The 25,650-nt window shown below is 47.4% G+C and overlaps 1 protein-coding gene across 5 annotated transcripts in view; it reads left to right on the top strand.

Annotated features, from left to right (window-relative positions):
* PLEKHA7 (pleckstrin homology domain containing A7) overlaps positions 1-25,650 on the top strand; it is a 221,421-nt gene that overhangs the window by 171,391 nt on the left and 24,380 nt on the right. For all 5 annotated transcript variants that reach the window (XM_030332040.1, XM_030332044.1, XM_030332041.1 and 2 more), the window contains 7 exons: positions 997-1,467; positions 9,533-10,055; positions 10,553-10,639; positions 13,550-13,603; positions 24,022-24,090; positions 24,270-24,350; positions 25,250-25,399. In XM_030332040.1, coding sequence (XP_030187900.1) covers positions 997-1,467; positions 9,533-10,055; positions 10,553-10,639; positions 13,550-13,603; positions 24,022-24,090; positions 24,270-24,350; positions 25,250-25,399 — 1,435 coding nt within the window. The remainder of the gene's footprint in view (positions 1-996; positions 1,468-9,532; positions 10,056-10,552; positions 10,640-13,549; positions 13,604-24,021; positions 24,091-24,269; positions 24,351-25,249; positions 25,400-25,650) is intronic.

The following is a 25,650-nucleotide window of genomic DNA, read 5'->3' as shown; positions in this document are numbered from 1 at the left end:
AAGGAAGGCAGGGAGAAAGGCAGCTTGCAATAGGAGACAGGCGATGAAAGGGGAGTCCTTCTCTGTGCCTCAGAAGTTCTTCCTGTAGACTCCGTTCATGTCCTGACCTATGGCCCCCACCCCATTCTCCTTTATAGTTTCTAGGTCTGCACATATGTAGGCCATGGACATACATATGGAGAGGCATTAGAAAGCACATGGGCTCTGCAGCCTGGTTGGGATTAAGCCCTGGCTCCACTCTTTCCCAGCAGTATGGTCTTGGACAAATCATTTATCTTCTCTGTGCCTTAGTTTCCTTGTCTCTAAAATCTGACTGTTTAGAGGATTGTTAGGTCAGCATTCTTATGGGTTCCTGTTTGAGAAATAGGTAAGAGATTACATAAAGAGGTTGCTGTGCCTATTTAATCACCATCTTGGAAGAATGTTAATTATGCTGCTAATTGTCCTTTGGGCTGTGCTAGATGCCAGTGAGAGAGATACTGGGCTTAGGAGCCTTCTATCCAAGCTGGACTGCTCCAGACAGATAAATGGACAAAGAGCAAAAGAGAAAAGGAATAAGATCATTTATTTGTTCAGTAGTATTTATAAAGCATCTACTCTACACCAGTCATTGGACAGAAGTTCTAGGCATATCATAATTGGCCAGATGGGCCTCTGGTCTGAGGGACCTCATAGTCCACTTGGGTGTTAGATGAGTGAACATACAATTATGGTCCAGTGTATTAGTATGACATGGAATCAGCAAAGGTCCCAGTCTAGACTGGGGATATGTGTCTGGGTGGCTTCCTGGAGGAAGTGACATGTAGGCCAGGTCCCAAAGCACTAGAAGTCAGGCAGGAAGAATGAAGGACTAGGTGTGAAAGATGTTCCAGGCAGAGGGAATAGTCCATGCAAAGGCCTGGAGGAAATTTGAGTGTAAAGTGTATTGTTCTTTGGGGAGTCTTGGCTGCCACTGGTGCTGTCTGGAATGGGCTGAATGTGCCTCTTTCATTGCAGGGACATGGAGAAGGTGGAGCGGCAGGCGGTCCCCCAGGCCAATCACACAGAGTCCTGTCGAGAGTGTGGCCGTGTGGGACCTGGACATGCAAGGGATTGTCCTCACCGCAGCCATGAGGATTCCTTTGGCTTCGAGAGGCGGGAGCAAGAGGAAGAACGTTACCGTTCCCAGAGGGACCCACTGGAGGGCAAGCGGGACAGGAGCAAGGCCAGGTCCCCGTACTCACCAGCTGAGGAGGATGCCTTGTTTGTGGATTTACCTGGTGGCCTGAGAGGCCAGCAAGCACAGCCCCAGCGGGCAGAGAAGAACGGAGTGCTGCCCACCACATATGGCCCAGGAGAGCAGAATGGGACCAGCGGGTATCAGCGGGCCTTTCCTCCCAGGAACAACCCTGAAAAGCACAGCCAGAGGAAGAGCAGCCTGGCCCAGGTGGAGCACTGGGCAAAAGCCCAGAAGGGGGACGGCAGGAGGTCAGTAATAGACTCAGGATGGCTGCTACTAATGAGTGTAATAATGTAATAACGGTAGCCATCATTTACCCAGCACGTGCTGGGTAAATGCTGGCCTTAAACTCTCCACCTCCATTAGCTCCATAAATTCCTGTAACAACCCTGCAAGGAGGGGATGATGTCCCCAGTTTGTACTGGGGACAAAGAAACTGGGGCTTGGAGAAGTGAAGGAGCCTGCCCAGGGCACATGGATAAGTGGCAGAGCCAGAGTGCAGACCCGGGTCTATGAACCTGCCAAGTCTGTATGAGATTATATCAGGTGGCTTCTCTGTTCCCTAACAAGTGTGTCTGGAGACAGTCAGCATGTAGATAGTAACTGATCTCTTACTCTGCTACTTCTCTACATCCGGGAAATATTTGTAGAGTAAACACAGATCCATTTTTAATTGCAGGCACACAGAGAAGTGCTTAGGCACTGTTGACAGGAGGCTTTATCATACCTATTCCTTCAAGAAGCAGTTTTAATGATTCAGAGGGCATGCATCTTTTGCTATTTGCAAAGCACTGTTTGTATTTTATTATAATTTTAGATTAATAAGGGCACTTTTCTGAATGTGAAAAATTCAGGGTGACCTGGCTTCCCCATTTTGTCTTCCTTATGAAGACAGTAAATTGTGTCACCATCCCCAGGCTTCAAAAACAAACCACTGACTGCAGAAGAGTTAGCAAGGCCCTCATGCATTCAGAAAGCTCCTCAGGGACTAGAGGGGCTGCAGTGATGTGTCACAGCTCAGGCCAAGTCTGCCACAGACTTATCTGCCTGTGATAAACATACTCTAAAATGCCACACTGCATTCTCCCTGTTGGTGGGGCCCAGACTTTCCCCTGTGGACTGTTGTGGCAGGAGTGCTCCCGAGGGAATAGCTTAGGCCTCCTTCTAGGTGTGTGGGTGTTGTGTGCATGTGTAGGTAGCATAACCTCTTTAATCTGGTCTCGGTGGGCAGTTTATGAGGGTAGATGGTGGAGAAATTACAATGGAAATCCCCCAAGGAATTGGTAGACATTATTGTGGAACAGACTAGGAAAAGGAAGTCCTTTTGTGTTGTAGCTCTCTTCTCATTCCCACCTGGGACTGGCCAGGTGTCAGTTCCATTTGTTCAAATTTTGTGTCTTATTAAAAACAGAAAGCTACTTCCCAAGGACACGGAGGTGGGAAGCTTCTATTCTTGGTGCTGGGCTAGATAGACACCCCCCTGGGAGGTGATTTTAAGTGCCCTCCCTGCTGAGCGAGGTTGGAAAGTTAGCAGGCATTGCATCGTCCAGGTCCTCCTACTCTTTGGTAAAAAAAAAAAAAAAAAAAAAATTGGATTTTATTTGAAACAGCAGTAGGGGAGCCACTGGAAGGTTTAAAACAGGTTAACTGATGTGATCTGATTAATGATTCAGAAAGAAGAGCCCAGGAAAGATGCTGTTGTAATGGTCTAGGATGGTAACAGTGGAAATAGAAAGAAAGAGAAAGATTTGAGATACATTTTGGAGGTTGAAACAGCAAAGCTTGTCAGTGATTTGGATGCTCAGGATGAGAGAAAAGGAGGAACAAGGATGATCCCTAGAGTTTTGACTTGAACAGCCAGGTGGTTACTGAGATGGGGAAGGCTTAGGAGCAAGATCAGGGAGGTGTCAGTGTTCCCATTTTGGTAACCCTGTTTGAGAAGCCTATTAGCTATCCAGAGGGAGATGTCAGGTAGGCAGTTCGGTATGGATTGTGGTGTTGAAACCCGGTTGGGAGTAGTCAGCACATAAATGGTACCTCAACACTAAGAAGTTAGCAGCAGAAGGGGGATCCGGCAGAGGCAAAAGGTGTGGTTAGAGAGAAGCTACTCATGGTAAGTTAGCTATTTCCTCTTGCATGCTGCAACTGCTACGAACTGAAGTAAATATGGGGCAGGTTAGGGGAGGTAAAGGCAGGAGAAGCTAGAGATAGTGGCAGATAGGAAAGATAAGGATTTAGCCCAGATGAGCCTGTATATCTTGCTAAAGATTTTGGGTTTAGTCTTGGAGGCCTGTGAAAGCCATCAATGGTTTGAAGAGTACTGGCAAGAAAGAGGCATCAGGATCACCAGGGGAGATTTTCTAGCTGAGATGGTCCTTACTACATCCCAGTTCTAATACAGCAGGTCCATATATATGGTGAAGAAATCAGCCACGTGATTCTGATGTGCCCCAATCAAAGTGAGAATGGTAGTTTTAGTTTCCCTTTACTCTTATAATATTTTTTTATTAAAGCAGTATATGCACATAGTTTAAGGATTTAAGTAGTATGACCCCCATCCATCCCTACTTTTGATTTTTGTCCCTTTGAGGCAACCACTTTCAGTTCTTTCAGTAGTTTTCCCAATTTACCTGAAATCAAATAAGATACTTACATTGCTCTTTCTTGATTTTTCAATTTTAGTTATCAATCAACATTCTACTCTAGAAGATAAAGATTGAAGTGTCTTATACCCCACTCTGCCTTTCCAATAGACATACACTTACCTGTATCCTAGCTTCGCAATATAGCATAATTTTCCTAGTCACTTTTTATATTATGACAATATAAATATTCACAGCTGGGCCATATAGTATACTATTATTTCATTTGTACAATTTTTGTTTTCTGGTGTTGATAATTTTCATGCTTATAGTTTGCTGTGTTTTTTTTTTTAAGTGTGTTTATTTATTTTGAGAGAGAAAGTGTGAGTGGGGAAGGAGCAGAGAGAGAGGGACAGAGAGAGAGAGAGAGTCCCAAAGCAGCCTCTATACTGCCAGTACAGAGCCTGATGTGGGGCTCAAACTCATGAACTGTGAAATCATGACCTGAGCTGTAGTCGGACGCTTAACCAACTGAGCCATCCAAGCATCTCAAGTTTTCTTCATTTTCTTTGCACCAGTTACTAATTCATCACCAAATTCATAGTTAGTTCCATGTGTAAATCTCCCTTTGTTCAGTACCTCCAAATCAGTAAACCACTCACAAAAAAAAAAAAAAAAATTCAAATACCAAAGGATAAATAATGAAAGATAAGTGTCCTTCTACTTTATTTCAGAAACCTACTTTCAGTCCCTAAACACCAACCACTGTATTAAGAAAAAGAAACTCTGTCCTTCACCTTGCTTTTTTCACTTAATGTGTCAGTGTATGTGCAAGTCTATATGTAGATATTTGAATATCTCTTTCCATATCAGCACATATAGACATATATCATTAATTTGGAGTAAGCAGAGTATTCCATTGTATGGATCTGCAGTGATATTTATACCATCTCCTACTGATGGACAGTGAGGTTGGTTACAAACATTTGCTGTTATAAACTATGCTGCAGTGCATATCCCTGTCCATTGTCTCTGCATATCAGTGCATGTGTACTTAAAGAACAGATGACTTTCAGTGGAGTGACTGGGTCAAAGGATACATGCCATTTTAATTATGGTAGTTATTACAAAATTGTCCTCCAACAATGCTGTTTCAGTTTATACCTCACCCAAAGTGTCCTTGTCTGTCCATCCCCATGTTGGCACTGGGAACTACTGTTTCAAGTTAACTCCTTGCTCTGATGACACTATGGCAGCGTTTAGATGGAGAAGAGCCTGAAAGAGGAAATGATTGAGTGTAAGCTGGTCCTACCTTGGGTAGGAGACGGGGAGGACCCAAACCGAAGCAGTGAAGATGCTGAGGATTGTGAAGAGGGTTGGGAGGATACACAGATGTTGAGGTTGGGTAGGTATAAGAGTTGGTAAACTGCTTCATCGAGGCCTGGAAGGTGAGGAGGGCCACAGGTAGAGTTAACGTTAACAAGTTTGGCTTGGCAAGTAAGTAGATGTGGTACAGCCTGGATGTGAGGTGTTGTAACAACACTTCCCTCCTCACCCATACCCCTATGTGACTCTAATGTGCAGCCAGGCTTGAGAACCCTAGCTCAGAGTGAGCCATAGCAGAGGGCCAAAGGCAGAATGAGGAGGACTTCCAGCCTAAGGGGTGGACAAATCAGTCTCCATGAAGGAGGTGAGCAGGAGACAGGTGATGAAGGGACTTTCATTTTGAAGGAGTCTGGTTTGTGCTGTGAATGAGGACTTCTCCTTGGTGGGTGGTGCCTTCCCACAAAGCTGGGAGGCACTGAAAGAGTATCTGGAACCTAAGGTCTCTGATCAGTCACTGGAGCTTTTGATTCCACTGAGATTCCTTTTATTTTATTTTATTTTATTTTATTTTATTTTATTTTATTATTTTATTTTATTTTATTTTATTATTTTATTTATTTTATTATTTGAGAGAGAGAGGATACAAGTGAGTGAGGGGCAGAGATAGAGGGAGAAGAAGCAGGACTCACCCTAGGAAAGGCTCGAACTCACAAACCTTGAGATCATGACCTAAGCTGAAGTCAGTTGCTTAAGTGACTGAGCCACCCAGGCTGAGCCCCTCCACTGAGCTTCTGGATGAGCTTGCATGGGCAGACCTGATCTGCCCTTCTCAGTGGAGCTAGGACCTTCAAGTTAGGTCAGGAGGCAGAATACTATGAGAGGAAGACAGGAAGAACCCAGAAATGTGGCCTGGCCAGTGAGAAACTCTTTGTGGCAGGGGCACAGAAAGGACTTTCAAAAGCTGTGTGACTGATATGCAGTTGTAAGTTGTTGGTTGACCTGTCTACATAACTGCTTCCGGCAGCCCACAAACCTGTCATTCTGCTACACACAATGGCCGGTACTTGGGGCCGGAGGGGCACACAGGAGAGCTAAAAAATAAGTGAGTTGCAAGGAGATGACAGGGTTGGGGAAAGCGTCAAACTGTCCTTAGATATGAGCTGGGAGTTTGAGCCTTTCTTATCTATGGGGCAAGGTGACATCAGGTCTGTAGATGAAAACAATTCATTGGCCTTGAAGGTCATTGAGCACACAGCGAGAGAAACTTCAGTCTAGTGATGGAAGTGGATCTCAATGGGCTGAAAGGTGAAAAGTGAGGAATTGAAGACACCCTTTTGAGAAGAAAGCTGTTAGTCTCTGAGCACATGAAGTGCACAGTCTCCGATCATTCACTTGTATCTGGAAAGGACTGCATCTTGCATTCCCCGAGTTGTTTTCCTTAAAGGTATATTTGTAATCTCTCACAGTCAAGTGATAAGTAGATCTGGCTGCTTAATAAAAAAGCTTCCTCCATTTGAAAATATAGAAGAGGGATGTCTGTGCTTTATATGATTCAGACTGTACTAATCTTGTTAGATTGAGCACATTAGACATTGCAAGGAGGGTTATTTGGACTGTAATATGATCTCATATTTGTGGCTCTAGACCACACAAGAAATTATTTCTAACTGTTCTTTTAGTACTTGGAGATACGTATTTTTGTGTTTCACATCATTAAACTCCTTTAGAATGATGTCTTTCGAGGATAAGCTGATGTACCCTTAGAATTCTACATTCTAAGAGATTGTTGTGAAATTCTAGCCTTGCATTTTTTTCTGGGTATTTAAAGTAATTTACATACCCATAAAATAAAAAGGCAGGGGTGGGGGTGGTATCAGGGACTCAGATATTACAATAAGGAACAGAGTTGAAAGTGAAAGTCTTGCACAATTGATGTGGAGGTTAGGGCGAGGAATGTCTGTTGCATAAGTAATTGGTTATGAAAAGTGATTTTACATTTCGATATTACCACTTTGTAGTGGCTGTATCAGAATATCCTCTTTAGTGCCTTTTGGAACAGGGAGGCCCCATGGCACAGAGCAGGGTAATGAGGGCAGGAGACCTTGAGCTTTCTTTTTGGGTAAGGCTGGGGTTGGGGGCCGGCAAATGGATCTGCTGTTGGGGGCAGCACTGCTCTGGGTGCTCTTGCCTATTTCAGGCAGGATCTTTACCTTTCCTTACAAACCTACCTCCTGCAACCCTCACTCCACCCTTGGTTAGTTACCTTGATTTGGCCTCCGGAGCTCACCATTGCACTGAGGTCTTTGGGGTTGCTTCCAAATGGCCAACCCTGGGGAGTGGGGGTGGGGGGATGATAGTGCATAAGCAGAGCCCATAGGCTAGAGGACCAGCTGAGGCATTTGGAGGTAAAGTGGTGTGGGGGTACTCTGGGTGACATAGGCACTGGGAGCAGTCTGCAGAACCAGACTAAAGGCTTGTGCAGGTGGGAGCACAGCAAGGACATACTTTGCATAGTCTGAGTTTTGCTTCAGTCAGAGTGAACAGTAGTTGGTGGAGTCATGAACTCCCCAGTGGAAGCCTCTAGCCTGGTTTCTGCCACCAATGCTGTTTGAGGATTCAGCCACTGCCCCCTGCTCAGAGACACATTCCCCTCTGACTTTGGGAAATCAGTAGCAAACCTGCCACCTAGTGGAAGCAGACACACTAGATGGACACACTAGACAGGTCTGGGCCGAAGAGATCTTAAAATTACCTTCTGTAATTGCAAAGGTAATGATGAAAAGAGAAGAAAGCTACCATTTTTGAATGACAGCTATTTCTGATCCCTGCAACAATCTATTACATTCTTAGTATCCCCATTTTATAGTAGGGAGAGTGAGGACATAAAAGACAAGAAGGAAGTGCTTAAACAAGTTGAATTTAAGATGAATTTAAGAACAACTAGAACGGCACTCCTCAAACTTTGGCCACCCAGAGGGCTTGTTAGAACACAGGAGGCCTGACTCTAACCCCAGGGTTTCTGATTTGGCAGGTCTGGGTGGGGCTCTGTAACCTGCATTTCTAACAAGTTCCCAGGTGCCGATGCTGCCTGCCCGTCCATGACCATACTTTGAGTAGCACTGGCTTAGAACAATATCTGGCTGGTTATGCATCAGGACTTTCTCAACCCTGGACAGTACCACAGAATGTGAGACATAGTTCCTGCCTTCCGAGGATTTACAGCTTATCTGGTGAGGAGGTGCCTTATGAGGATGAAAAGGTTACATCAATAAAAAGACCTTGGACAAGTTTCCTACCACATAGTCACTAGGTCAGAGCAGAGCAGGAACCCTGAGAGCTGCAGTATTGCTGACGGCCTCCGTGTAAAGGTCATGGGACTGTGTTGTGAAGAATGAGTGAGATTTGGATGAATAGGGCAAGGGGAGCCCATACAGATAGGGGAGGCAAGAACAATAATATGGAAATTATTGACCCACTGGCTAGGGTCATATAGCCAGTGGATGGTAGAGCCAGCATCCAAACCCGGGTCAAGCTATCTTTGCTTTTTCCACTCTGAGAAGCTGCCTGGGTGTGTAGGAGGCCAGATGGGATTAGGGTGAGGCTCTTAGTCCCAGGTTCCAGCAAGTGCAGGGATGCATCTATGCATGTGAGCGGAAGTACCTCTAGCTATTGGGCTCTAGATGCCTGACCTGCCCCAGCCCAGTCCTGGTCCTGGTTGGAGAAGCAGTGAGAAAACAGCAGGACTGCAAGGTTGGTTGGGATCAGGTGCTAGAGAGTGGTAACCACTAAAGGGTTTGGGTTTTATTTTGTAAGCAGTGGGGAGCCATTGAACTTTTTGGAGCAAGACAGTAATTGGACCCAAGCAATTGACTGTCTACAGTGTGGACACTGGTTAGGAAGGTCTGAGTTGTCTGGGGGAAGATGATTAATCGGTATCTGGACTAGAGTAGTAGAAAAAGAAAAGAACTGGTACGAGCCACTTCCTTTAAGAACCTCCAGAACTTGATGTGAGGATACCAGCAGAGGGCAAGTCTTTATGACCCAGAGAATTAGGAGGCATTTCCTAGTAATAGGCACTCCTGTTTGGAAGAGCTGATGAACAGCAGGAGGGAGAGGAGGAGGCAGGTTCCCTCATCTTGCACTTGAAGTGATGGGTGTGGGGCAGCCGGGTTGCTTGGAAGGGGGGTTGATATTCCAAGGTTGTTGGAGAACAATGGTTTTGGAGTCCTCTGCAAAGGGAGGGAGTGACTGAGGTCCTGGGGTCTGCATTAATTGTTCTTTGGGGTTCTTAGCGGGCTCCCTCGTGTGCCTGGCATTGTGGATTTTCTTAACTATGTTTCCAAACACCTGGCAGATGTCATGCTGTTCATCTTACCCATTTTTCTCCTTTTTCCTTTCTCCTCAGCCTGCCGCCGGACCAGACCCTTCCCCGCCAGGGCCCCAGCCAGTCCCTGTCCTTCCCGGAAAACTACCAGACCCTTCCTAAGAGTACCCGACACCCCTCAGGGGGCTCCTCGCCCCCTCCCCGCAACCTGCCGAGTGACTACAAGTATGCGCAGGACCGAGCCAGCCACCTGAAGATGTCAAGCGAGGAGCGCAGGGCACACCGGGACGGCACCGTGTGGCAGCTCTACGAGTGGCAGCAGCGCCAGCAGTTCCGGCACGGCAGCCCCACGGCGCCCATCTGTGCTGGCTCGCCAGAGTTCCCCGACCAGGGCCGGAGCAGGAGCATGCTGGAGGTGCCCCGCTCCATCTCTGTGCCTCCGTCTCCCTCAGACATCCCTCCTCCAGGCCCCCCGAGGGCCTTCCCACCCAGGCGGCCACACACGCCGGCCGAGAGGGTCACCGTGAAGCCGCCGGACCAGCGGAGGAGTGTGGACATCTCGCTGGGGGGTTCTCCCAGCAAGGCCCGGGGCCACACCACCAAGGTGAGACTCTGGAGGGCTGCCCTGCAGCTGGGGTTCAGCCCTAATGCTCAGTTTGAACCCTCATGTGGTTTAAACACAAATTTGAGCGATTTTGAATAATGATAGGTGATACCTGTGCAGTACTTTTAGGGCCAGGTGTAGTACTAAAGGCCTGACTTTAATGCTTACAAGAGCCCTGTGATGTAGGTGCTGTTATCATGCCCACTTCACAGATGAGAATAAGAGATGAAGGACCATACAACTGGAAGTCTGCTTCCTTGCAGCTTGGAAGGCAGAAAAGATACCTGTGTTCAGTTGGTTCAATAATTTTTAATAACCCCAACTTTAGCTTTATCTCTCCAAGGGGCTTTCCCAGTTTACACTGTTATATCCTGGTGAGAAAGATGTGGAACCCCATTTCACAGATGAAGAGGGATAAGTGCTGTGTGGCAGCCTGTTCTGGTGGAGAGGGGCAGAGGTTCCGGACCGCAGGGTGACTGCCTGTCTCTCCACCGTAGAACTCTTCTCATGTGGACCGACGCTCCATGCCCTCCATGGGCTACATGACCCACACTGTCAGCGCTCCCAGTTTACATGGAAAATCGGTAAGCCGCTCCTCCTCTCCCCGCCACCCCCACCCCTACGAACGGGATGCAGCCTGCGAAGTACCACCTCACTGAGTTTGCTCTCCCCACCCCACGCCAGTTAAGCAGTGTGCAGGGCAGCTGTCAACCCCCACTTTAGAAATGAGGAAACCGAGGGGCGCCTGTGGGTGGCTCAGCGGGTTAGGTGTCCTACTTTGGCTTGAGTCATGACCTTATGGTTCATGGGTTCAAGCTCCACATCGGGCTCTCTGCTCTCAGGGTAGAGCCTGCTTCAGATCCTCCGTCCCCTTCTCTCTGCCCCTCCCCTGTGTGCGCGCGTGCGCTCGCTCTCTCTCTCTCTCAAAAATAAATATTAAAAAAAGAAGAAGAAATGAGGAAACTGAGACTCAGAGAAATTGAATGACTGGCTCCGTGTTATCCAGTTGGCATGGGTCCCCAGGTCAGAGGAAGAGCTTGGGGGAAGTGGAGGAAAACGTGGGCTTTTCCTTTCTTTCAGGCAGCATTTTTTTGCCTGCAGCATTTTCCAGCCACCCGACTTTCTCCCATTAGCTCCTCTCCTCTCGTCCTGGTCTTTGCTTTGCTTAGTTAACTTTGTCTTCAAAGCTTGAGTCTGGGTGAGGTTTCACTGTTGGTTGCTGTTTCCTGAAAAGAAAAAAAAAAACAACAAAAAAACCCCGCTTCCTGCAGCCTCTTTTCTGCCAGTGCCTTTGTTTGTCCTGATGACAGAATTAATGCAATAATTACTTCATGGTGTCACATCAGTGCTGTCCCGGCACCGGGGTGAAGAGTAATTATAGCGTCGTGCTCCTGCGGTGGCTAATTTCCTCATGATGTGTCTACACACCTGCAGCTGGAGGAGCTCTCACTGCTTCTCACCCGGTTACGGCGGCACCAGGCCAGGCTGGCCAGCGTGCGAAATCTCGCCGTGGGCCAGTTACTGCAGCACCAGCTGACCTTTCCCACCTGCCAGGTCAGCGCCGGTGGGCTCTCTCAGGGCCGGGGCCCCCCTGGGGGCAAGGGAGTGACATGCTGGCTCGTGTTGTTTCGTGCCCACACTCTAGTCTGTATTTGCTGTCTGGCTCTTTCCCTTGCTCCCTGCCTGTTTGCTTCTGGATGCTACTGGCACACACTGTGCAGTGGTGGTGGGGCCCACACCTCTGGTGCTGGGGAGGAGACTGCATGTGGTGTGAGGGACCCGAACTGTGGCTTCTCTGGCTCTGAGTAGTTAATGCCAGGCTGGTGTGCTGGTCATGTCCAAAGAGCTGTGCTGGCTGTCATTCTTGTTGCCACCTTGGGCACTCCTTGGGATGCTGAAAGGTGTGCTTCGTTGGTGTCAACCTGGAGGGGAAAAGGCAGAGTGTCTTCTCTCATCCGGGCAGTGCCCTGATGACTGATAAAGCATCCTCACATCTCTTATCCTAGTGAACCTCACAGTAAGTTGGGAGAGGTTAGGCAGGACAGGAGTTACTACCACATACGAGGCACTTGATCTAGAAGGGAAAATGACTTGCTTGGGATCCCTCAGCCAGAGGCCTGCAGGCTGGAGCCAAAATTCAGGTCCTATCTGGCATAGTGTTATAAACCTTCCAGGACATGGAGGTTTGCAGGCAAGCTTCTAAAGGAGGGACCAGAGAATTGCTCTCCCAGGCATCTTGAGCAACTTAAAGAAGATGTTCACACGAGGCTGGTCCCTCTGGGCTACAGAAAAGTAGTCAGAGGACAGGTGAGGGAAGTGACAGGATTGTCACCTTCCTTAACTGTCCTGTTTTAGTGAGACCTGAGGGACTCAGGACACGTACTTGGAAAAATGAATGTGAGGGAACAGAGGCAAAACCCCTAAGTTGTGAATTTGGGTGATTTTAAATAATATTCAGTCCTCTTACTGCTGTTCAAAGTGTATAGGGACTGGGCTGAAGGGGAAGTAGGGATGGGTAAGGGGACAGTTTAGGGATAGAAATAGCATCTTGGAAGTCACTTAGTATCCCTGACAATGGTACTTCAGGTCTTCTCATGCTTAAAAGCACAGCCTGAACATCTCACATTGCTTACTTGTGTTACATCAGAGATGTAAACAGGGCCCTCTCCCCCAGCCCTGACTTGCCTTGGTTTGGTGGGGGGCCTCTTATCCTGCTGAGAAAGTGGTACCTGAGCCATTTTTCTTAAGCCTTTACAGCCCCTCTGCCTAACAGCTTCTGTGATCTGTTACATGGGAAACACAAGTTCTAGAAAATCAGAGTCTTTTGCCTATTCTCACTGTTCCTGGTAATTACACTGAAGAACTCAACAGATTGTCAGAGACAATGCAAGCAGCCAGGTGTGACCCTGGAACTTCCTCAACTCCTGACATGGTCCCATGCTGAGCAAAGGGAGCCAAAACTTCCAGCAGCTGCTGGTGCTTAACATCATGGAACCCAAGGTCATGTCAGTCAGGACCTACCTGTGTCCCCATATCCTCTCCCTGCCCTTCTAGGCATTTAGCTGCACTAATGAGAGGGTCATTTTTGATGACAAGGATTGGAGCATTGGTGATTCATGGGACCCTAACTCAGATATTGCATGCTCTTCTAGCTAGACTGTCTAGTTTTGTCTCAGGAGCTCACCACTGGCCTCAGCTGCACTGCTGTCTTAGTGGTGTGTGTGCTGTCTCCCTCTTCCCCCCGAACTGTCCCTCAGCTAACTGATAGACCAGCTGGCTTTCTCCACAGTGACCTGCAAGGTCCACCATGCTGAAAGAGGGCTTTGAGCTACATTGAGATATTTGTGCTTCCTTTGTGGCCCCGAATGTGTTGGCCTGCTGTAGTTCTTTGACCCTGAATCTGTGCAGTGTAAATGGTTCACACACAAAGCCCTGAGTTTTAGAAACCCTTGGTGTTCATAACTGGCTTTTTTCTCTGTGTGCTTCCATTGAAGGCTGACGACACCTACCTCCAGCTGAAGAAAGACCTGGAGTACCTGGACCTAAAGGTGAGTGACGAAGTGAGGACATGCACCCCATGTGCATGCCAACCTTGGACGTGAGGCATGCCTCCCTTGGACATGCACCTTTCTGAGCGTGTCAGCCTCATTGAAGCCAAGCTCAAAGGCCAAGGCTGTGCGGGTCTTATCAAATCTGGATCCCAAATGAAGATGTCTCTTGTCTGAATGAGAAGAGTTTTATTTCTTATTGCCTCAAACCCTGGGTGCAGTTCCTTGATAATTCTGCAGTAAGATTTCTGGATTATGGGATGAGGGCATAAGATCTTGATCTCTTCCTATCCTTGGTAAGGACCCAAAAGTGCTTTTATTTTTTTATTTTTTAATTTTTTTTTTAATTTTTTTTTTCAACGTTTTTTATTTATTTTTGGGACAGAGAGAGACAGAGCATGAACAGGGGAGGGGCAGAGAGAGAGGGAGACACAGAATCGGAAACAGGCTCCAGGCTCTGAGCCATCAGCCCAGAGCCCGACGCGGGGCTCGAACTCACGGACCGCGAGATCGTGACCTGGCTGAAGTCGGACGCTTAACCGACTGCGCCACCCAGGCGCCCCCAAAAGTGCTTTTAGATAATAACTGGTTGCTTCCTCAGAGCCTCCAGTGTGAGTGGAATTGGGTTTGGTTCATAGGGTGCCACTGATGTGTGTCATCAGCTGTGAGTAGTTTGGTGGTTTTTTTTTTTTTTTTTTTTTTTTTTTGTTTTGTTGCTGAGGGAGTGGGTTCCACCTGGAATTGTGCAGCTCTGAGGCCTACATGGTCTCCCATATGGATAGTCTCCCATCCACATTCAGGAGATGAGCGCTGGGCCCCTCCCTGTAGGTGATGAAGCTTCAGGCTCTAAATCAGCCTTCATAGCGCAGAGAACCAAGAAAGCTGGTGTACAAGTGTGAGAGGCATTCTGCGTGAAAGAGAGCTGCTATTGTGTCATTCCCACAGCTCTCTGAAAGCTCCCACTGTGAAAAGCACTTCTTATGCCTAAACCATGAAATAGACTCAAGGAATGTGACCTTTAATTAACTGTGGGTGTGAGAGAGTGGGAGGGCCTGGAGGAGGACACCCAGGCGACTGCCACTGGGCAGGCCCCACCCCCCAGTACCCCTGTGTACCTGGCTTGAGATATTTTTAACATGGGGTTTGTTATCAGCCTTGGAGAAGCAAGAGTGTGAACACTATGACCCGCGGCAGCCGATGGTGGACCTCCCTACACTGAGACAAGATCAGAGCCTTTGTTTAGGAATTGACTAGTTAACTTTTGTATCTGTGGAGTATGTGCTGTGTAATCAGCTCTGGAGAAGCCTAAGGGAGATGCAAGAGAAAAATTGAAACTCTCTGGCCCTGAGAATCTCCCAAATAATCTGGGTTAGAAAAGGAAAGTCTCCCAAAATAACACAGGCTTGTTTACAATGAACTTACAAAGATCTGTCTGGCCTAGTGCTCAGAGTTGAGGTAGTGAAGATCACTGTGGGCTGCGATTCTGGGAAGGCTTCTGGAGGAGGTGGCGTGTGTGTGTAGCCTTGAAGAGCCAGAGGGTTTGAGTTGGTTGAAATTAAAGGACGGGAACAGTGGGAGTCAAGGAGAGCCAGGGTGAGGGTGGTGTGGCTAGGGCTGGAGGAAGCAGACTGTCCATGTTCCTAATTCTTTACACAGGAAGGTGCAGTGAACAAGAGGCAGACTTGGCTTTCTGACATGAGTAAAACCAAGAGGGTTCTCTCAAAACCAGGACATTTTCTAGCTTATGTGTCAGTCAGGTCACACAGAGCGTGAGCGAGTATTTTAAGTATGGTTGCAGTGTCTCAGGATGCTAAATGTGCAGTCCAGCCTATCCTGCTGTGCCCTGATCCTGGGCAGGGTCCTTCCACCATGCCCACCGCCCCCACCTGACCTGGAGAGAGGTCCACCCACCTTCACCTGCTCTGTGTACCACCTCGTCTCCATTCCCTGGCCTCCCAGATAGCCAGTCACCATGCCATCTGCTTGGCTCTTCTCGCCCCTTCCTGGGGGCCAGTCAGCCAGAAGTATCTGTGGAGTATTCACAATGTACCTTGCATGGGTGGACCCCGAAGCGTTCCTCAGAGTTCTTGGTGCACAGTGCAAGAGAGAGCTTAACGTGCCTGAGCTGAAGGAATAGGAAATACCTGTGTCCTGATTCCTGTTTGTACTGGATAGCAGAAACTCACAGTTGGTCCTGGAGGGAAGATTCAGTTCAGGTCAATTTTATTTCAAGATCATAGAATTGGAGTTAAAAGGGATTTAAAGAGAGAAGCTGAGGCACAGGGTGGCAGAGCAGAGCCAGGAGTCCTTGGATGTCCTGACTCCAAACAGAAGTTTAATAACAATAGAGCGTACCACGTATGACAGTCACTGTGTTTTACTTCTGTTAACTTATGTAACTCCCAGAGTGGCCCTGGAAGGAAGGTGGTTCTTATCTTTTTTTCACTGACTGAGGCTCAGAGAAGAAAATGACTTTCCCAAGGCCACATAAGTAGTTCCCGAGGATTTGGTATTTAGGTATAGCTCGGAATCTGAAACTTGTGCTCTTTATCACCTTGCCTCCTAGCCTCTCTTAAAATGCTGCTTCTATCACTGTGGACCCAAAGGCATTCAGTTTCTGATGGAGCTGAGCTGGGGTCATTATCCCAAGAAATGCATTTGATGTGATAGAGATGTATCCTTGGGGTGTTTCACTAGCTAGGCGCTGCCTATGCCCAGAACATTAGTCTTTCTGGAAGTTGTCATGTGATAGAAAACAGCTGTGTTGATACCAGAGTTCTCCAGTCTTATAGTTGTTACTCCAGTTGCTAAGTTCCTCTCAGAGAACTTTCACCCCAGATGAGCTGCACTTGCAGCAGGGAGGTGCTGGGGTTTGTGCTGTGTGTGAGTTGTCTATCTGGCATAGCTGCCAGAAAGGTTGGTACTGCCTTGGCCTCTCTCCAAGGTAGAGGGTACTCCCATCAGGGAGGCAGTGGGCCTGCTCTGCTCTGCTCTGCTCAAACCCAGCTGGGGTATAGGGTTCCCTCATTTCAGGATCCGGACGAGGAAAGGGCTGGAAGCAAAGCAGAGGTGTTGAGGGCCTATAGAACCATGGCTGAGGAGTGTATTAGGCAGGATTCTTTTGTTTGCAGGCGTCTGAAACCCAAATCAACCTGCGAATAAGCCAAAAAGGGAATATACTGGTTCTTTTAGCCAAGGGCTACATCCCAGGGGCTCAGGCCACATCATCACTGTTCTACTTTCCCTGGTGTGTGGGCTGCTTCCATATGGCCAGGGAAGGTGGCTACCTGCAAACCCAGGTTCACTTCCTTCCAGCTTAGTGTCCCCATGGGTGGCCAGTTGCAAACCTAAGACTCCCTGTGGAATGAGGGAGGGGTTCCCTAATGGGAAGTCTTGCTAGGAAGAAACAAGAAACACAGCAGCAGTTAGCACAGCTGCAGTGCGGAGTGGTGGAAAGAGTTCTGGGTAATTCAGGAGACACAGAGACAGTCTACAAAGCTCTAAAACATTACCATGTGTCTTCTGTGGCTGTAAGGGAGAATTAAGACAAATCAACTGTACTTCAATTAAAAAAGAGAGAGAGTCGGGGCGCCTGGGTGGCGCAGTCGGTTAAGCGTCCGACTTCAGCCAGGTCACGATCTCGCGGTCTGTGAGTTCGAGCCCCGCGTCGGGCTCTGGGCTGATGGCTCAGAGCCTGGAGCCTGTTTCCAATTCTGTGTCTCCCTCTCTCTCTGCCCCTCCCCCGTTCATGCTCTGTCTCTCTCTGTCCCAAAAATAAATAAAAAACGTTGAAAAAAATTAAAAAAAAAAAAAAAAAAAGAGAGAGAGACGTGGATAGCAGCTACAAGTAGAGGGATTTCTAAAAGGGCCTGCTCAAGTTGTGGTGAAACACTCCCCCCTCCATCTCTAGGGTGCAACTGAAGCTAGATGAACACTGCAGGGCAAGAGGGATGCGTGATTATATCAGGAAAACCCTAAGGCCCATTGGCTCTTGAGATTGAGACATACTAGACAAAATGAGCTGATGCTGAGCTCAGCTGGGGTCCCTGAGATGAGGACCTTTATGGGCAGAGTTGAATGGGCCCTGTAGCCCAGCTTGGGTGTGGGGACAGCAATGAGCACAGCCCCACTGTGACCAGCTGCTTGTGAGAGGTCCTTGCGGGGAGAGGAAGGAGGTGAGCCCATCTGGAGAAAAACAGCCTCCCTATCCCCACATGGTTGCCTAGGCTCCCCCATGGCCCTGTTCCAAAGGCCACAGGCTTAAGGATCCAAAGCTCCTGCCATCACCAATCAGCTGATGCTCAGCTTTCAGAATCAGTATTTGCTTCCCCACATGTTGTGGAACTTTTTCCTCCCTAAAGTGAGCATTTCTGCTGTTGTACCAAGTGATCAAACAAAGGTGTATTCTAGTCTTTTAGAAGATGCTCTGTATTAATGCTCTTTTTGGAAAATGTTTACTCTTCTGGCATTTTACTTGGTGGTGCCAGGGTGGAAAGGACTCCACCTTGATTAAGCATCTGTTCCTGCCTGGCAGTGTTTGGGCACATGTTCATTATCTCAATCCTCTAAGCAGCCTTGAGAGATAGGAATTATTACCCCCGCCCACATTACTAACCAAGAACCCAAGTATCAAGTCACTTCCACAGTAATGTGTGTGGAATTTGAACCCAGTGTCTAACTTTACACCTGCCTTCTTTCTTCTGTGTACCATGTACTTTGCCCACCCTAAAGTTGTATTCACTGAATTGTATTTCTGGCATCATAGTTCTGTTTTTCAGCACCCTATACCCTAGCTAGGTCTGAAGAAGCAGGTATGGTGGTCACTGTTATTGACAGCTTAGATTGTTTTTATGCAGCTGTGAGGCACACCTGGGAAGGGGAGGTGGAAGGGAGGGTATCTGCTGCTGGTCAGGTGGTGTCGTTGTAGGTAGAGCAGGTTGCAGTCAACCCCACAGAGACTGTTTGTTGTTCCTGGTTGAGGGATGTGTCATCAGTGGCTCCGGGCAGTTGCCCTCCAGACTCTTCCTGACTGAGCTTGAGATCAGGGCTTCTCTGTTAAGGGTTTATTTCCTAAGTTAGCTTCTAGAGCAAAGTTTCTTAAATTGTGGTCTAGATACCACCTACCTCAGGATCACCTAGGAGCTTGATTTTTTTTTTTGAAGTACAGATCTTGGGGGTTCTGTTGAATTAGAACTTCTGGAAATGGTGCCCAGAATTCTGCATTTTTTAAATCAAGCTCTGGGATGATTCTTGTGCACAAAGAAGTTTGAAGTCTGTTGTTCTGGAGCAGAGATTATTAATCCTGGCCATGAACTAGAATAACCAGGAGAGCTTTTAAAATGAGTATCAGTGCTTTGATCCTACCCCTTAGAGATTCTGATCTAATTGGTAATACTCCGGTATCATTTCTTTAAAAACAAATAAACAACTCTGTAGGTGTTTCTAATATATGGCCCATATGGTTGAGAAACATTATTGGCCAGGGTTGAGAAACATTATTTCAAAGCAGTGGTTCTGAACATGTAATTCCAGACCAACAGCATCAGTAATACCTGGGAATTTGTTAGAAAGGCAAAATCTTGGATCTCACCCCAGACCTGCTCAGTGAGAACCTCTGAACACAGGGCCCAGCAAATCTGTATACAGTTGACCTTTCAACAGTGTGGGAGTTAGGGGCATCAACTCCTGTGCAGTTGAAAATCCAGGTAAAACTTAACTCCCCAAAACTCAACTATTAATAGTCTACTTCAATATAAACAATCGATTAACACATATTTTGTATGATATATGTATTACATACTGTATTCTTATAATCAAGTAAGCTTGAGAAAAGAAAATGTTAAGAAAATCATAGAAAAGAGAAAATTTATAGGGCTATACTGTTTTTGTTGAAAAACAAAAATCCATGTAAAAGTGGGACTTCATAGTTTAAACCCATAGTTCAAGGGTCAGCTGTATTAACAAGCCCCCTCCAGGTGATTCTGAAGCATGCTGAAGTTTGAGAACCACTTTTTACAGTAGTGGTTCCCAGTCTTGGCTTGCACATCAGTATCACCCAGGGGGGCTTTTAAGGACCCACTCCAACGAATTATATCTGAGTCTCTTGGAGTAGGACTCGGGTATCAGTTTTTTTAAAGCCACTTGGGTGATTCGAGTGTTCACCCAGGGTTGAGATCCACTGTTGTGGTGGGTAAGGACAGTGTTCCCTCAAAGGAGCTCTAAGCATTTGGGATCATTGGTAAGACATCATTATTTAGATGAACATAGGTGTGGAGATGAGGGTCTGGGGCACTGAAGGTGGAAAATGTGGGGCAGGGATGAGACTAACGCATGGCACCACCCTAGTGACTTGATGTCTTGCAGTGTAAGGTGAGGGAGGACGAAGGAAGAAGCAAAGTCCCTTCTTGTCTTCTGCAGGAGAAACAGGAAGGAAATGGGCACCGACATTGGCCCTCTCATGTAGACTAGCCTGCACTAAGATCCTTCAGGCAGAACTTATTTCCCCCCATTTTATAGGTGAGGGTTCTGAAATCTGGAAAGGCTCAGCAGCTGGGAAGCAGCACAGCCAGACTGAGACTCAGTCATTTGAACTGCACAGCACGCGTCCTCCTTAAAGTTTCCCCTTACCGATTCCCCAAATTCTGGCTCCTTCAAGTGTCTTTTGATGTCTCACCTGTTACGTTTTGTTATATTTGCCTTTTTGTTTGGAACAGATAAAAAATAATGAACCTTTGATCAACGTGCTTTACAAAGTGCTGAAGAAGTCAGCACGGGGCTGTCGGCCCAGGAGAAGCGTAAGACGATCTGATCTGTGTCTCCAAGCGGGGCCATTCCATTGCTTTTGGCTCAGTGCCGACTTCATCACTTGCTTAACCAGGGGCTCTCCTGACCGCCCCCAGGCTTCCTGCAAGTCATCTCGGTTTATTTTTTTCTCCTGTTGAAGCTCCCTTCAGCATTTTGGCTGGTGCACCAAGCTGAACCTCTCACATGCGGTGTTCTGTGACTCCATCTTTTGTGCTGCCGTGGGGGTGGGAGGGGCTTGCCTGGCTTGCCACCAGCTTGTGTTGTGTTCCCATTCTCTCTCTGCCTCCATGGCAAGGACTGACCTAGACAGAGACCAGTGTGGTCTATGGAGTCAAGCATGAGTTCTTAGGAAGGAGTTAGCAGTTCCTGGTCACCTTGGAGCCTCTGGCATATCCTGAGATTCTACCATGGCCTTGGGATTAGGCTGGCTCTTCTTCAGGGCAGGGTGTTGATATTGAAAACAGTCTAGAGCTGGACTAGAACAAAATGGGCCACCCCCTTTCCCAAGTCCCCCCTTGGACTGATGCAGAAGTAGTGCCTGAAATGTAGCCAACTTTTGTAGCATTCCAAGGGAGGCTACAGGTTGGGAGGCAGGTGCTATGTGCAGTCATCCCGAGCCCTGAGAAAAGGTGTGTCGAGATGTGGTGGAAGGGAGGTAAAATGCCTGAGTGGCCTTCAGTTCCTTTCTGGTGCACAGACTCTTTCAAATGGATGAGTGCCCACTGAATTTCTCTTTTTTCTGGTGACAGAAATGCTGGAGACACATAGTTGATATTTCAAATGGATTTAAACATTGCTATCACAAAACACAGTTTTAAAAGGAAAATTACATGTAATATACTACTTGTGGATATTTCATAGCAGCCTTGACTCCAGAACAAAGCTAAATTCAGAAGTTTAAAGGGCCTTTGAGCTGTGTAAGTACTTTCATGAAGCCCATGGTCTAAAGCCTATAGGAGTAGGAGCCAACTCACATGATTTTGATACGGTCACAGGTTCATCAGGCAAACACTTCCCAAATATCCTCAATGTGGTGGGCCCTGGCTGGACTTTGAGGATACAGAGAAAATATGTCATAGTCCCTACAACCACCTCTCATCAGGTTACTATCTTTTGAGGGGAGAGAGAGCACATCATCTAATATACTAAGGCCCATAGTTGTGGGAGACATCAGGTGTGGGAGGACCTCCCCTGAGGGGCACCAGACCCAGTTGGAGGTGAGGGAGTTAGGGAAAAGCAGCAACTGTCCCTCTGTTGAGTCTCCAGTCCTAACAGACTCAGTCATTTCAATTCCTAACTCACAGCACCTTAACCGCAGCCATTAAAAGGGGACAAGAGAGAGTTACTTCTTAGAAAAGAGGGAGTAACCTAATGTCCTGAGAGAGAAAAGAAACATTATGTGTCAATCTAAAACGGAAATGAAAGCACAGAAATTTAGAAGAATTTAATCAAGAGGCAAATGGTCCTAATACACTTAACTTCTAAGAAATTCCATATTACTGATTTTTATAATGACTGATTCATTCCCGAAAAGGTTGAATTTATATTCAGTTCTGTGAAGGCAGTGTAGGATTTACTTCTAGAAACCTTTCCATCAAAAAGTTGAAAAGGTTCAGCTTTCTGAAAATGCCTTTTTTTGTGGTGAATACGTCATTCCTCATGGCGCTGGATAAATGAGGCATTGCTCAATTAGATTCTCTGCCTTGCTATTTCAGTATCAAAAAGATATCATCTGTTAAAAGCTTCAGTGAAATCAGGGGAAGAGTTTTGCTAGGAGGAAAAATCCCCACAGCATATCTCAATTTGAAAATGATTTCTTCCTGGGAAGTGAGCCAAGGGTCAGCCCTTTGGAGAGTAGACCAGCTCATTGTCCTCTGGTTTAATGGAGGACTGTGACACAGAGTGACCTCCCTACCTTTACCTGCTGGGTTCCCCTGAGTTTGGCCCAAGTCCTGCCTGGAAGGTCCAGCTGTTCGTGGTTCACCAGGTTCATTCCACCCCTCCTCCTCCTCCTCCCTATCCTTATTCTCCCCACCTTTCCTGCCCCTCTGTCCTTGCAGGAGCCAGCAGTTTGTTTGTGGATTGTGGCAGTAGTCCATGTGTTCCGTGACTGTGTGTATACATGTATGTACACATAATCTGCCAGTCTGAAGAGCAGAATTTGGCTGGAGTTCTATTTTTTCCAGGATGCTACAGCACTGACCCACATGTGTTTTACCTTTGACCTACCTGCAATGCAATAAGCATTTTCCCAGTGCCTTCCAGTGTGCCAGGCTTTATGTTCAGGGCTGACTTGACCAAGATAAATAAGACATCTGTCCCTGCCATCTACTGTGTGACCAAAAGGAGCATAGGAATGGATGGGGGTGTGTCTGCAGCCAGACTCAGTCCTCAGCCCAAGGCCTAGAGATGGCATTGTCCCTTGACCTTGACCTTCGCATTTGCCAATGATTATAGGAAGAAGGAGTGTAGGACAGTTGGGCACATTAGTGGCTTGAGTTCTAAGGAGGATGTTTGCCAATATATTTTTGCTTCTTATTTACACTCACAAACTTAGTGGACCTCTCAGATGGAGTAGGGAGAAAGTGAGGGCCATCTCTCCAGCAATTGTCTATCCATCCACACTGGAACCCTCTGCATAGTATACACATCACCTATCTCAGCTATGGTTGACTCCACCCTGTTTCCTTGGTCATATCTGCAAAATGGAGTTCAGCAAGATGGTCTTCCTTGCATGGGGCATATTTGACCTGGCTCTCCCTGACCATGACTTGGCCAGGGGGGTGCGTCTGTGGAAAAGTTCCCCCACCCCCACCCCATACAGCTTTTGGCATGAAGGAGATTAGGGGGGAGTGAAAACATGGGCTAAAGAGTTGGGTTTAGCTTTGTAGGGGTTAGTGGGAGATGGCAGCATGGTGCCCACGTGGGGTCAAGGGAAGGATGGACAATGTTATGAATGCCCACTGGCTCATAAGGTTGGGTGATTTTTGTCTACTGCTTCTTGGTTTCCTTTCTTGAGAGGACAGGTTAACTTGTGACTTACACAAGTATGACCTAGCCTCAGTTATTTAGGGATCAATTGAAAACCCCAGCCATCCAGGTTCCTTCATCCCTTGACCAAATTCTCTTCCCAAATGGTATAGGATGAGATAGGCTGACCTTGCTCATGGGGAAGTAAGCTGCTAAGAGGCTTCCTTAAACTAAGGCTTGACAGTGCCCCAGGGGCTCACTGGTTCCTCCTGGTTCACCTCACTGCCCTGGGTGGGGGGTCACATTTTCGATAGCTAAACTGTGTCTTTTAAATCTTCCAGGATTCATACTGGATTCACTTTGGGCAAATTAAGCTTCCACAGTCAATGAGACTATATCTTGGATGCCTACTTTTTCTTTAGTTTGAGGAATTTACAAGTGCTTCTTGAATCACAAAAAGGCTTTGGTTTTTCCCTAAAATGAAACAGGCATACAAATGAGGTAGCATCTGAATTTTTGCCCCTTTCATGCTATGACCCTACCTGTAAAGACTTCCACACTTGTCCATTGTGGGGCTAACTCTCCTTCTCTAAGTCTAATCCTGAACGTTGCGGTTAATCTGCTTTAAATTGTTCACCTCCCAGATGACAGGCAGGGATCTCGTCAAGGATCGAAGTCTGAAGCCAGTGAAGATCGCGGAGAGTGACATTGACGTGAGTAAACAGGTGACAGGCTGACCCCCCGGCTGCCTGCTGCCCCCAGACCCACGGTGGGCGGGCAGCTTCAGGCGGGGTTTGGAGGGATTGGAAGGCCAAAGACCTTCTGATCACACTTCAAGGTTGTGCCCTTTTCTCATCATCCCAGGCCTTCTCCCACCTGTTCTTGCTCACAGGTCAAACTGAGCATCTTCTGTGAACAAGACAGGATCCTCCAGGACTTGGAAGACAAGATCCGAGCCCTCAAGGAGAACAAAGTATGCGTCAGTTTCACATAATCTTGGGATGGCTGGCAGGGGGTTTTGTCATCCTGTATTTTCCACAGATACAGATTGGACTGTCATGTCACAGGTGTTCATTTAGCCAGAACAGGTACTTGTTTATCTAGAACAATGTGTGGGTTTAAAGGGTGCTTCCAGGAGGGTTTCTGCCTAAACCTGGAGGAAATCTTTTGGGGAGACTTCAGACTGCTTATTCTGAGTGCCACCTACCCCTCCCCCACCTTAATTCTGCTCTGACTTAACTCTCCTGAGAGGCACCATGAGGTTAGCCTGGGAGAGGAGGGCTCCACTGGCTTGTATGTGATGACCCCAGGCCCCTGAATTCCATGCAAGGGGACTGCCTTGGAGAAAGTGGCCATACTTATAATAGGACAGAGGCTATCACTTTCTAGAGCTCCTTTCCTCCTAGGATCTGGGCTATGGAGGAAGCAAGTCTAGATGAGAGAGGAGGAACAGGCCAGGGGCTGCAGTGTTTGGTTTCTTGGACTCTTAGTGTGATATTTTTTTTTTTTTGCACTTTAATAAGGCATTGTATTTGTGATGCTGAAGGTCTATAACATGTGCTGATAAAACAAGAGAATTTTCCATCTACTCTTTGATGTATCCTTATAGTTTATCCCATAAAGAGTGGACGATCTTATACCCACTTCACAGATGAGGAAGTTTAGGCACAGAGCTGTTAGGTGACTTGTCCTAGGAGGCCACCCAGTGGGCAGAGTTAGAGCTGGAATCAGAGGCCCTGACTCAGGCTGCAGCTGGGCAGTAGGTCCTTCAGCCTTAGATCCAGCAGATTTATTTAGTTCCTAGCATGGTATGGGGAGGCCTTCAGGGACTGTCCTGCTTTCCTCTTGCTCTTTGGCCCTTGCCCGATGTAGGACCAGCTAGAGTCTGTCCTGGAGGTATTGCACAGACAGATGGAGCAGTACCGAGACCAGCCCCAGCACCTGGAGAAGATTGCTTACCAGCAGAGGTTGCTGCAGGAGGACCTTGTCCACATCCGGGCGGAGATCTCCAGAGAGTCCACTGTGTGTAGAGGGTGTGGAGGGTGGCAGACACTCCCCCGCCCCCATTCCTCCACCCAACCCCCCACGATGGGCTGGGCAGGGGGCTGCTTCTCCTATCTCACAGCTGTAGTTGAGTTGGTGGCCGGGGACAAGAGTCTTGATATAGTGACTCCTGTATGGCTACAGTGAAAAACCAAGGGGACCACATTTCTCAGAGCAGCCTGCAAGGCCCTTCCCCTGAACTGTGTACAGTTAATTCCAGCATGTCAGAA

This window comes from Lynx canadensis, chromosome D1 (assembly GCF_007474595.2).
Source record: "Lynx canadensis isolate LIC74 chromosome D1, mLynCan4.pri.v2, whole genome shotgun sequence".
Lineage (NCBI taxonomy): Eukaryota > Metazoa > Chordata > Mammalia > Carnivora > Felidae > Lynx > Lynx canadensis.
The sequence above is the reverse complement of the archived record's forward strand: the minus strand, read 5'-3'. Positions and strand labels throughout refer to the sequence as shown.